This window comes from Sapajus apella, unplaced genomic scaffold, assembly GCF_009761245.1.
Source record: "Sapajus apella isolate SASKATOON/1434 unplaced genomic scaffold, GSC_monkey_1.0 scaffold69, whole genome shotgun sequence".
Classification (NCBI taxonomy): Eukaryota; Metazoa; Chordata; class Mammalia; order Primates; family Cebidae; genus Sapajus; species Sapajus apella.
This window is the reverse complement of record NW_022437009.1, coordinates 3,626,011-3,639,112: the sequence shown is the minus strand read 5'-3', so window position 1 is coordinate 3,639,112 and position 13,102 is coordinate 3,626,011. Positions and strand designations below refer to the sequence as shown.

The window sequence follows — 13,102 nt, the reverse complement described above, 5'->3', positions numbered from 1 at the left end:
TTCTTACTAGTGGGGACTCTATAGAGTCCTGAGGTGGCACAGAGCATCACATAGTGAGGGGGTCCAAGAGAGAGCCGAACAGGATTTTATAACAGAGCCTATCCTGCAATAACTAACCCATTAACCCATTCACGAGAGCAAAGCCATCATGACCCAATCACCTCTTAAAGGCTCCACCTCTTAATACTGTTACATTGGGATTAAGTTTCCACATGAGTGTGATAGGAGACAAACATTTAAACCATAGCAGGTATTGTAGCCATTTTGGAAAGCAATCTGGCAGTATCTATTACATAGTTTGGCTATGTGTCCTCTCTAAATCTCATGTTTAAATGTAATCCTCAGTATTAGAGGTGGTGCCTGGCAGGAGGTGATTGGATCATGGGGGTGGATTTCTCATCAATGGTTTAGCACCACCCCCTCGGTGCTATCCTCGCGATAGTGCGAGAGTTCTCCTGAAATCTGGTTCTTTAAAAGTGTGTGGCACCTTCCCCCAACTTGCTCCTGCTCTTGCTGGGTTGCATGTCTGCTACTGCTTCAGCTTCTGCCATGAGTAAAAGCTCCCTGAGGCCTCCCCAAAAGTAAAAGCTCCCGGAGGCCTCCTCAAAAGTAAAAGCTCCCTGAGGCTAAGCAGATGCCAGCACCTTGCTTGTACAGCCCGCAGAGCCATAAGCCTAATAAACCTCTTTTCTTTATAAAGTACCCAGCCTCAGGTATTTCTTTATAGCAATGCAAGAACAGCCTAACACAATCTATTAAAATTAAACTTTCCGGAAGTGGTGGCACGTGCCTTTAGTCCCAGCTACTGGGGAGGCTGAGGCAAAGGGATCATTGCACACAGGAGTTCAAGGCTCCCGTGAGGTATGGTTGCATTTATGAATAGCCACTGTGTTCTAGCCTATGGGTAACATTGCGAGACCCTGTCTCTAAAAAAAGAAAAGTTAAATTAAAAATACATACACCTTTTTATTTTTTTTTTTGAGACAGAGTTTTGTTCTTGTTACCCAGGCTGGAGTGCAATGGCGCGATCTCGGCTCACTGCAGCCTCTGCCTCCTGGGTTCAGGCAATTCTCCTGCCTCAGCCTCCTGAGTAGCTGGGATTACAGGCACGCGCCACCATGCCCAGCTAATTTTTTGTATTTTTAGTAGAGACGGGGTTTCACCATGTTGACCAGGATGGTCTCGATCTCTTGACCTCGTGATCCACTTGCCTCGGCCTCCCAAAGTGCTGGGATTACAGGCTTGAGCCACCGCGCCCGGCCCACATACATCTTTTAACTTAGCATTTCTATTCATGGGAATCTACCCAATAGGAATACCTAAATGTGTGGCTATATAAACAAGGATGTACAATAAATTATTTATGGTGGAAAACAAACAAACCTAGAAGTAAAGCAAATGTTCTTCAAAAGAAGAATGGTTGAATATATTTAGACTTGCCAAGAAATATTCTGCAGTCATTAAAAAATAAATTGGAGGCCAAATGCAGTGGCTCATGCCTGTAATCCCAGCACTTTAGAAGGATAGGGCAGATGGATCATTTGAGCTCAGGAGTTTAAAACCAGCCTAGGCAACATGGCAAGACCCCATCTCTACTAAAAATAAATAAATAAATAAGCCGGGCATGGTTGTGCATGCCTGTGGTCCCGCTACTCAAGAGGCTAAGGTGGGAGGATCACTTGAGCCCGGGGAGCAGAGGCTGCAGTGAGCCAATACCACACCACTGCACTCCAGCTTGGGTGGCAGAGTGTTATCATTTTTACAAAGAAGTAATGCTGTCCCCCCTGCCCCACGTGTGTGTAGGAGCTAACACACGTGAGCACGGAGCATCCGGGACACGCTGGATCCTGATCAATATGGCCATATCCAGACCAAGATTTCTTCATGGGTTCTGGGGGCTGGACAGTCATATGATGCAGAGTAGGGTGTCAGGGAGTCAGAGAAAATAAGGGAGGACCCAAGCAGAAGAAAAAGATGGCATCAAATTAAAACTATATATATATAATATAATTACATAGTAATTATATGTCTTATACATAAAATAATCACAATGATTATATATTTTCTCCTTCCATCAACTCATACATACACTTTTATAATAATACATGTATTTATGCATTAATACATATATGTGTATTAATATAAAAGTATATTTATTGTGAGTAGATGTAAGAAGAAAAATTTTAAATTATGCATACATCTTAAATACTTTCATTAACCCAAAACATAGAAATATACATTCCTTCCCTAAGATTTTTACATAGTCAATGTCTTTTCATTGAGATTGTTTATTTTTCAGGGTTCTTCCTTACCCTGTCTTTCATACAAAAAGCACACTCTGAATGCATTGTCTACAATTTCTAATTTCAGTTTCTGCACAGTGGAGTGAGAGCTTAAAGATATTTGCAAGGAAATTTTAGTACAGAAACCTTTTGGATGTGATACTTTTCCCACAATCTTTTCAGCTGTCTTGCCTGTACCGAATCCACTAATCTAATTTTAGCATCTCTCCTTTATTAAAACTTTGTATAACTGTCAACTTGTTTCTTATAAAAATGATAACTCTTTTGCATTCACATTTCACCAGCTTATGTGACAGTGTTAAAGTACAGCTAATATAAGATTCTTGGGAACAAACACATCTCCTTGTAGGCAACATTCATGTCAGCAGGTAGCCACCGTCATCTGTGGCATCCTGGAAGGCGTGGGCGTCCTTCCGGCCTGAGCATTCAGTAAGCCCAGGGTCATGTAACCTGCTGAGTCAGTACCTAGTAGCAGCACTCAAAATCCTCATGTGCTGTGAGTTGATGAGTGGGTAACTAGCCTGTCAGGATATACCCACTTCTCTGATTTTACTGTTATTCTATGATTAAAATATTTAGGAATTTGAGTGGGCACAGGCTGGGGGACATGGAGGATGACACCCTTCCTTTTAAAATACATTGTGTAGCATTTTGTTAATGTGGCAAAGTTTGTGATGAGTAGCATGGCTTGGGGAGGGCAGACCACATTCTGCAATCCTGTCCTGGGGCCAGCAAGGCAGTGCTGGGACAGGAGGGTGACCCAGATTCATATCGCCTACTCACTGCTAGATGACTACGGGCGTGTCATCTCAACTCAGCACTTCTGTTCTTGTCTTTGAAATGGGGTGATGCAAACTGATTCACCACAATGTTTTGAGACTCAAATGAAATAAATTTTTAAAGTATTTGCCACAATGACAGGCCATTAGAGTTAATTCCATATCTACACACCCTGTGTACACTTGTAGCAATGGGATGGGGTGAGGGACCCCATCTCTACGACAAGCAGCAAGGTTCCTGGGAAAGTCTACTCCTTGGAGGTGGGCAAAGGAGATCCGGGTACTGCTTTCACTAGCAGCCCACCCCACGTCCTTGGGCATGTCACTTATTCTCACTGACCTTCAGTTGTGTTACCCAGGAATAATAGCAGGAAAATTCCATCTAGCTTGAGCCATTATGGTGAGGATTAAATAGAGGTTATAGGGACTGAAGGTGTCTGGAACAGAGGAGAGGCGGAATACATTTTATCCTTGTAGGTATGACTCAGTCTGCAAACTAAGATCTGAAAAGGAATAATAACCCCTAATTTCTATGACTCAGCTTACTTCTGACTCTAAGCTCCCATTTTTCTCGGTTGATAAAGAATTGAAGCCCCACCCCTTTCTGGGGAGCCCACTGACCTGGCATTGTGGACCATGACTTCACATTATGAAGCAGGGCGGGGATTCGCCCTTATCTTCCAACTGCACAGCGTAAGGCCAGATGTGCTTTGCCTTATCTTCCTCTCCTGTGTCTCTCTTGCTCCCAGGACATGTTCAAAGCACAAAATTACCTCCACAGGTTGAAGTACAGAGCCAGGAAACAATTGAGTGCAAGAAAGTAGGGAGGAGTAGAGTTTATGAATCAGAGATGCCCATCTAAAGGCCTGTCTTTTTTTTTTTTTTTTTAAGTTTAATACTGTAAGGACCAAACAAAACATGCCTATGGGCTGACTGGGTACATGGGCCTCTTCACTGCTCTGTGAATGTGCAGGGCCTGCTCTCACTTCAGGGCCACTGCTGGGAGTCCCCATCCCGGGATCCCATCTGTGACCCCCTGAGAGCTCTGCTGGAGGGTCCCTCAGTGAGGTCTTTCCTTTTCCCTTCCTACACTCCCCACCCCCTTTCCTGTTTCATTCTTCTCTACGGCTCTTAGCGCTGTGGTTTCCTTTTTTACCCTGGTTAATGTCTATCTCTATCCACTAAAGTGCAAGCCCCAAGTAAGCACTCAAGAACTATGTGTTGAATGAATGGGTGGATGGATGGATGATTTCATCATGGAATGAGGCCCTCACCTCGGGCAGATGGGCTTCAAAAATCTCAGTAATCAAAATCAATAATATTTTAATGCAATATTTTTTTTAATCACAGTGCAAAAAATCTAGGAACTATCAAATTTTTAAATAAAGGCATATTCAAAAGAAGTTGTAAGTGAGCTAATTCAAAATTATTTAAAATCATCATTTTTTCAAGAAAAAATTCTCAAACATGGCAATGTTCTCAATTGAAAACAAGTTAAGAAAAGAAGTAGACTTTGAAATTTGTACTAATGAGTGTTCTTACCTCAAAGCTGGGGAAAATAACATTCTAATAAATTCTGGGGCTTTTTTGTTTGGTATAACAAAATATTTAAACTTAATATAAAGTTTTAATGTACCTACTTTTCAATTTTCCAACTTATTTGATGCTACCTTAATGTTCTGGAGAAAAATTAACCAATTAAAATACACCAAGGCCAGGTGTATGGCTCACACCTGTAATCCGAGGCACTTTGGGAGGCTGAGGCAGAAGTATCTCCTGGGCCCAGGAGTTCAAGACCAACCTGGGCAACATAACAAGAACCTGTTTTTTTATTTTTTTTAAGTTAAAAAAAAAAAAAAAAAAAAAAAGAAATTTTAAAAAGGGAAATGCATCAAGACCTGTACCATAGAGGCCGACATTTTCCTTTTGCTCCAGGCTGCATAAGGGTTGCCAGGGCAATGGATCTCAGCAGATGCATGCCGATGAAGCGGTATCATGAGCCATCCCTCCCGAGCAGAACCCTGTCATGTTCACAGCCTGACTTGCTTTCATCTATAGGAGTGAGGGGTGAGGGATTTCTGAAGGCTGCTCAGGGAGACTGCCCCGATTGGGATGCTTTTCAGTCATCCCCAAATCAAGCCATGTGGGCCTATTCCAATGAGGATTAAGTTTTCCTTTGCATGGAAAGATCTTGAAAAAGAAAAGGAACTGTTGAGACCATGAAGAGGAAAGGCCTGGGGAGAGAGGAAGGACTCAGTACCTTATTCTCCAGGCATTAGACGTCAACACAGGCAGCGTGGGCAATCCACACGTTTGTTCAGGTTGATTTCACTTCTGCCATTGTCCGCCACTCCCACACTGACCCAGAGGTGCCCCCCAAACGGCCAGCGTCACAAGCCCTCACCAGGTGCTGGATTGCAGCTGGGCTCCCGCCGATAGCCCAGAAGCCATCGCCATCTTCCTCAGGTGGAAGCCTGCGTCTGACCCCACACTAGGGTGGTGTTGGGAGGCAACCTTGTGTTGTGGAAAACACTGGAGTGGAGACCAGGGTCTTGGGCTTCCTGCCATGAACTACCTACAAGACCTTGATCCAATTACCTTCTCTCAGCCTGTTTTCTTGTCTGTCGGATGAGGCCCCTGAGGACCTGTGCAGAGTTAAGAGTCTAGAAGGCAGAGTTCAGCTTAATATTTGACGTCTTTACTACGTCCTCAATGTAAGTGGTTAAAAGCAAATGACCTCTTTAGAGAATACCTAAATTAAAGATAGACTCTTTCCTGGTGCAAGCATAAAACAGACAAGACTTTCAGAGGGCTCCCAACTAGATTGACTGCACACATTTATCTTCTGACATTATGGCTTGGTGGTTACGAGGGTCCTGGGGCCACACTGCCTGGGGTTGAATCCTGGCTCTGCCACTTACAACCAACCTGAGGCACCTCTCTGTCCATTTCTTCATTGGCAAAACAAAGAACTGAGGGAACAGTGGTAAGGTGGCTTCCCCTAGGCCCTGAATACAAGAGACATGGGAAAGAAAACAGCTACCCCTTGAGAGGCTGTGGGAGGCAGCGCCCGGGGGAAAGCTGGGTTTGGATTAGAACCATGAGGTGAAGGAAGCATCACAGGAGAGGACATCGGGGATGTGGCTGCTGAAGGATGCAGGCAGAAAGCAGGGCATACAGAGCTACATGGGTCAGAAGTCTCCATGGGAGTCCTGGGCTTCCTACGGGACCTGGGATAACAAGATTAGTCTAAGACTGGATAGGAAGCCATGCCGCCTGGAGGTGGGGGAGCTGGGGAGATGTGGGTCTTCCCAGAAACACTCGGGGCTCCTTTCCCACTCTTGCTGAGGCCTGTGGGAGCTCAGAGGCAGGCTGTTCCAGAGAGGACACATGTAGCCCAAGGGCTTCCTGACAAGCCCATCTTGGAGTGAAGAAATACTGAATTCTTCCTTCAGGCTGGACACTCTCAGGTAACAGGAATTCCAGGGGTAGTGCAGGCACAGGCTAAGGTGTCTGTGTACTGACTCAGGTTTACACAGCTGCGGGCGGCAGCTGGGACCATCCACCTCTTCAGGAATGGCTGCCACTCATTTGTTATGACGACGGTTTCCAGCTATTGTCTGCTGTTGACCTCCCAATATGACAGCTAAACAGTGCAACAAAGCAGGATAAGTTAAGTCATGGCAGGGAGAGAAGTCTCCCTGCCCCGCCTGTTATACAGCTGCCTCACATGGTGGTGATCTGGTTTTTTCAAAAGAAGCGGAAGTAAAGACCCATGTGTTCACCTGCCTATTACCTACGATGTGGAACCCAGCCAGGGACAGTACGTGGTTCATCAGCTCCCTCACTCCATGACCGATCCTGCAATGAATTGTTTTTCCTAAAGCAAAGGAGAAACAGAGTATAGATTCTAAAAGAGTATGTGACTCTTATTTTCTGTCTTAGGAAAACAATAGCAAAACCACCTAGGTACTTGTGTACATATTTACATTTATTTACAAAAGTTTTTATGTTACCAGTAAAAACCATCTTTTGATAAAAAAGCAAGCACCAAGTCATATAATACACTGATGAGAGTCACACTAATGCTTCTTCTTTGTTAGTGGGTATTTCTTCTTAAAAAACAGCTGCTTCAAGAGTTGTAATACTCAAAAAATCCGATGGCTTTTAGCTTTTAAAATAATTTAGTTATTATGCCATTGCCTTCATCTTCTGTTACCAATCAACTGGAGCTACAAAAAAAAAAAATTCATATTATAAAATGCAGTAAATCTGGGCTGCAGACCAGGAGTCCTAGTTACCCTCCTATTCTAATGTGAATAGCCTTTTTGAAATAAAGTCATCAAAGCCAAGGGAGCTAGGGAGCAGGGATGGAGGGAGAGGGGCCTTGGGCACTCATAGGATGTAGCCTGAGTCCTCCCTGAAGAACAGCCTTGAGGATGCTGCACTCAATAGCAGCCCCAAGCCTCCTCCCACCGACTCTTTGAGTAGAACCGAAACACCAAACAACGGGGCGGAGACTGTTAGACCCATAGGGAAACTGTCACCTATTCCTAACAGCCACTTCCTTCTTTGCTACATGAAACTCCTGGGGACAGTTTCCTTCCCACCTCAAACTTCTCTTCCTGTGTAGTCATCTCTGTGGCAGTGACAGAACAATCTCTGGCTGTCTCAGAGTAAATCAGCAAAAAAACAAAACCACACCCTTGCTTGAGCAAGCCCTCAAACCGAGTCCATTTCCTGCCCTCCCACCCTCCCGCTAGTCTGCGTATTTCCACGGAGTTCAAAGTCAGACCAGCCCAGAGCTCCCCACACATTCCATCTCATTGGTAGCAAGAATTCATGAGAAATTAGGGCTGTGGTTACAGGGGTGAGGGAAAGGAGAGTAAACTGAACGTTTCCCTCCTTGGGAGCCTCACAGAACATGAAATGGGTGCTGTGGATTTCTGAGGGAGACAAAGAAAGTGAGAAATATTTTTAAACCAGGTTGGCACACACAGGACCCTTGTAGGGGCAGCTTTCTGCTGGTCTCTGCTCCTCTGCCCTCTCCCAGCGGTCTCCTCGCTCACTACAAGGAATCAAGCCCACTTCTCCAGCTTGGCCCCTGCCTGAGATCCCACCTGTAAATCTTTCTTCTCAGAGAAATAGGACTCCCTGCTTCCTTTTTAATTTGGCTGACTTTGTGATCTGTTTTCTAGATACTTACACAAAAAAAATACCAAAGCACTCAGAAATTGCCTAAATTGAACTGCCTGGGTGAGAAGTGTGGCGTGGTCATTGCCCGTCAGATGTCTGCCATCTACTCATCTGTCCTCTGCTGTTCCTGATTGGGTTTAGTTCTTCCTGGTTCTGCTCTCCTGCAGCTGGGGAAATACTGCATTTGTTCCTGGTTTTGCCTGCCTCTTTCGCATCTCCTTCCCCGATCCCCTCCGTCTCCACCATACACAGAACCTTTTCCATTTTAATTTAATTTTTTTGATGCCCAGGCTGGTCTCTAACTTCTGGGCTCAAGAAATCCTCCCACTAACTCCTGGGCTCAAGGGATCCTCCCCCCTCAGCCTCCCAAGTAGTTGAGACTACAGGTGTGTGCCACCACACCAGCGTCATAACCCTTTAGTAACAGCTTGGGTTGTTCCCCTTGCTGCCACAATGGGTTCTTCAAATCTAAAAATGATTATTTAATAGGCAGTAAACACACATGATGCAGGATTTGAATAGTAAAATATACCAAGAAAAGTAAGCTCCTCTCCCAATCTCAGCCCCAAATATTCAGGTCTCTTCCCAGAATGTTACCTTAGGGAGAAGGTCAGTGTTACCTTCCTAGACTCATCATTCCAAAGCACTGCTTTTCATGCAAAACGTTCCTGTTCAAGAACCTACAATGGCTGCCGTTTCCATATCACTCCATTTTAATGACCCTGACTTCCAAGGACCTTCTTGCAAATATTCAGTGTATTTTGCCTCTACTTCAACTGCCAGGCAGATCAATCTCACTATCAAATAAATCACAACAGATTTAATTCCCTCTCATATATCTGCCTCTGCTGTTTCTCCCACCTGGAATCCCTTTTCTACTCTACTCTTGTTCTGAAAATGTGGGTCACATCCTATCCCCTCCAAAGCTTCTCTGATGATTCTGGCCTCTTCAATCGCCCTGCACTGGTTGCTCAGCCCTGACCATCGTATCACACATTCTGCCTATCAACTGTACTTCCTAAGTCCTTCGAAGAGTTTCTCATGCTCACGTGCATCCACTCTTACTCCCTGGTGTGGCCACAAGCTTCCTATGGGAGGAGCCCTATTATATGCTTTCTCTGAATCCCACACAATGTCTAGCCTCACTATGTACTCTGACCCCACATCATCAGCCAGCACAGTGCCTGGCATCACATGATCTCCATAATGTTTGTTTGATGAAAGGAACAGGTGAAGGAGTGAGTTCTGGATTGCCCATCCCTTTCCCCATGGCCGGGGATGATGCCCCCCCACCCCGATCCCTATCATTGGTGGTGACGCCGCCGCCCCCATCCACTCAGGCTTCCCCTCTACTATAACCACCTAGATCTCAGCAGAGACCCAAATTGGCTCTCACCCTCACCTGGTATTCAAGCATATTGCTCAGATCTGAAATGTCCCCCTCTGACCACAAGCCTGGAGGTGCCTACATCTCCCACCTCACCTCATCTCCAGCTACTTGGCTCCTCTCTGCCCGGCCTCCTGGACCATCAACTCCTCATGGCTTTGGGTCCTCCCAGCTTGGGCCTGTGGCCAGCTGAGCTGCCCCTTAGACTCCCTTGACCCCAGGCCTCCTGCCATAGCTGGTTTCCCCCAGTAACCTAAGCACTGTTCCATATGGCAGCTAAGGAGAAAGGATACCTCGTAGCCCACCCATCGGTCCCACCTCACCTAGGCCCTTGCTGCTGCTTAGTCATCCTCTCTTCATCCCTGCACTGACCACAGCAACTGAGTCAACAAAACCAAAGTCCTAACGTCTCACCCACCTCCTCATCTCTGCAGCTTTAACATGTAGCCTCCTCCCTCAAAGCCTCTAATCTGGGGCGCCCCTGGCTCTGATCCTGGACTTTGCTTCCCCAGTCCTGCCTCCTCTGCCTCTTCCCACCACCCTAGGGCATCTGGCTTTTCTTTCTTGGTGACCTTAGGTGCTCATGGCATCAATTAGTGTCCAGATGAAGAGGCTCCCCAATCTGTAACTCTAGCCTGCAGCCCCCATCTCCAGTTCTGTGCATGGACATCACTACCCAAGTAATACACCAGCACCCTAAACTCAACCTGTCAAAGGAAAAATTTGTAATTTTCCTTCCCCAGCAAGACTCCTGTGTGACTCCTCTGCTACACTTGGTCCTGTCGCTTTGATTTCTCTTGAGTGGTAATAGTAATAATCATAATGGCTAGCATTTATTGAACACTATTATAAGCCAGCCACTATTGTAGGCATTTTACTTGTATTAATATATTTTGTCCCAGTTATTTCTTTGTTATTATCTATGCTATCATTGCTATTTCTATATTATCATTATGCCCACTTCCCAAAGAAGACAACCAAGGCAATGAGAGTTTAAGTGATTTGTCCAAGGACTGCGAGAAACGGAGCTGGCATTTGAACCAGGGAGCTTGGCACCAGGGCCTGCATTGCCAGAAAAAGTTTTGCTAACAGGACCTCTGCTGTTTCTCTCAAACCCAGCCCTGTGTATTACGTTCTGCCACCATCACCCCGACTCAGGTGCTCTTCTCTGCTTGGCTGAATTATTTCCTTACTCCACTAACCATGTCCTTATCTCATCTATTAATTCATCCTATGCTTTGCCAGCAGAGTGATCTTGCTAAAGCATAGTTCTGCTAGAAAACTCTGCAGTTCTCCCCAAGAATGACCCACAGCCTCTCTCAATGTCTGAGCTTGGCCCAACCTGACGGCCCAGCCCCATCTTTCTCTAAACCCTTAACACTTGCTGCTCCAAAGAGGATGGCTTGCCACTTCTTCTCCTGCCCTTCACACCCTGGGCCTTAACTCTTCCCCTCATCCCTCAACACTCAGCTCGTTCCTTTGCCTGCTGACCACCAGTGGGACCTGCCAGAAGGGGACCTCCTGGAGCATCCTATGGCAGTCTACCAAACCAACATCGCTGCTAAGTGTGTTTGTGTCCTCTTTCGTTTGTGACTACAGGCCCAGCTCTGACCCTGGCTCCTAAAGTGAACCCAATAACTGATCCAACTTTTCCTGGGATGGGAGGTGGAGGGAGTGTACTATAGTGGTTAACGGTATAACTCTCGGAGTCCAAAGACCTAGATTTAAATCCCAGCCCACCACTTACTAGCAATGTGACCTTGATAAATCATTTGACTTCTACGAGTCTTGTATGCACTGTCTCTAAGCAAGGGGTATGATACTCTTGCAAGGCTCATTGAGAGGGTTCCAGGAGACGATATATAGAGAGTGGCTAGCGCGGTGCAGGGCACACAGTTGGTACTTAATACACTATGGTCAGTATATCTGCTGATGTTACTTCTTATTACTGTACAAGGCAACCAACACATGAGTAGCATCTGGCTTCCCAAGGAAGGGGCATCTACAGCAGGGCTGCTCTTGTTCTGACACACAGTGCACAACCTGCAGGGTACTTACTTGTTTCTGTCTGTGTTTCTGTTACATTTCAGAATACCTGAAAATGAAGAAATTGTCCTCTCAGTTGAAGAACTGAAAAGAAAAGCTGAAATGCGGGGTTACTGACTGCCTATTAGAGGCCTAAATATGGAAAACTAACCCAGAGCCCCAACAGCCTGGATTTCCTGCTATCCTATGTGTTTAAATCAAATTGGCTGCAGAGCTGGTCCAAAGAGTTGTTCAAAAATCGGTCAGAACATGATAGAAAACCACATGCAAACACTGTTGACAAAATGGCTAATTTTGCCTTGTGCATAAGGCTGAAGATGCATGGAAGGCTAGAATGGTTTGGACTAGTGCTGTCCAGTGGAAATATAATGCAAGCCACATCAGCAATTTAAAATTTTTGGTAACCACATTACAAAGTTTAAAAAAAAGGTACATTCTAATATTTTATTTAACATAATGTGTCAAAAATATAAAATTATTTCAACATGTACTCAGTATAAACATCTTCTAATGAGATATTTTATATTCTCCCACACATGGTCTTAGAAACGTACTGCTTTACACTCACAGCACATCATAATTTGGACTCCCACATTTCAAGTGCCCCACAGCCACATGTAGCTCATGGCTACTCTTTTAGATATTAGGACAGTGCTCCCACACAGGCATGCATCGGTTTCCTGCCCACAGGGCGTCCGCCTATCCCACACCTAAGCTAGGGGTCCAGAAGCCTAGTCAATAGAGTTGACTAGAGCTTCTAAAACTGTCCGTCATCTACAGCTAGGCAGCTGGAGCTGTTTCAACTCTTTTTTCTGAAGGTTCCATGCCAAACATCTCACTATTTCCAAAATAAAGACTTTAAGGTTGCTTAAAGGTTGAGATACCTGCTGAGAAGTTTTGTTTTTGTGTTTTGAAACAGGGTCTGACTTCATCACCCGGGCTGGAGTGCAGTGGCACAATCTCAGCTCATTACAGCCTCCACCTCCCTCCCGCCTTAGCCTCCTGAGTAGCTGGGACTACAGGCGTGCACCACCAGGCCTGGCTAAATTTTGTATTTTTTTTTGTAAAGATGGGTTTCACCATGTTGTCCAGGCTGGTCTCAAACTCCCAGGCTCAAGTGATGCATCCACCTAAATCTCTCAATATGCTGGGATAACAGGCATGAGCCACCATGCCAGGCCTCCAAATTGTTTTTTTAGAACAAATTTTTTTTTTTTTTTTTTTTTTTTTTTCTAATATTAGGGGGATGGGGCTCCCTGTCCGGGCATCAATTTTTTTTTTTTAAATTAATTTTTTTTTTTTTTTTTTTTTTCAGATTATCTGGGGCTAATGGTGCTGACTATTGGAGTAATTTTCTGTATATAGAATAAATGAATTTTTTTTTTTTTTTT

The 13,102-nt window shown here is 45.0% G+C and overlaps 1 protein-coding gene across 3 annotated transcripts in view; it reads right to left on the bottom strand.

Moving 5' to 3' along the window:
* Positions 1-7,053: 7,053 nt before the first annotated feature.
* Positions 7,054-13,102, bottom strand: part of CD58 (CD58 molecule) — a 57,997-nt gene continuing 51,948 nt past the window's right edge. For 2 of the 3 annotated variants that reach the window (XM_032249625.1, XM_032249626.1), the window contains exons 5-6: positions 11,724-11,760; positions 7,054-7,314 (exon numbers count right to left, since the gene is read on the bottom strand). In XM_032249625.1, the coding sequence (XP_032105516.1) occupies positions 7,305-7,314; positions 11,724-11,760 (47 nt within the window). In that variant the 3' untranslated portion in view covers positions 7,054-7,304. The remainder of the gene's footprint in view (positions 7,315-11,723; positions 11,761-13,102) is intronic. The other variant, XM_032249627.1, reaches the window with a different exon arrangement.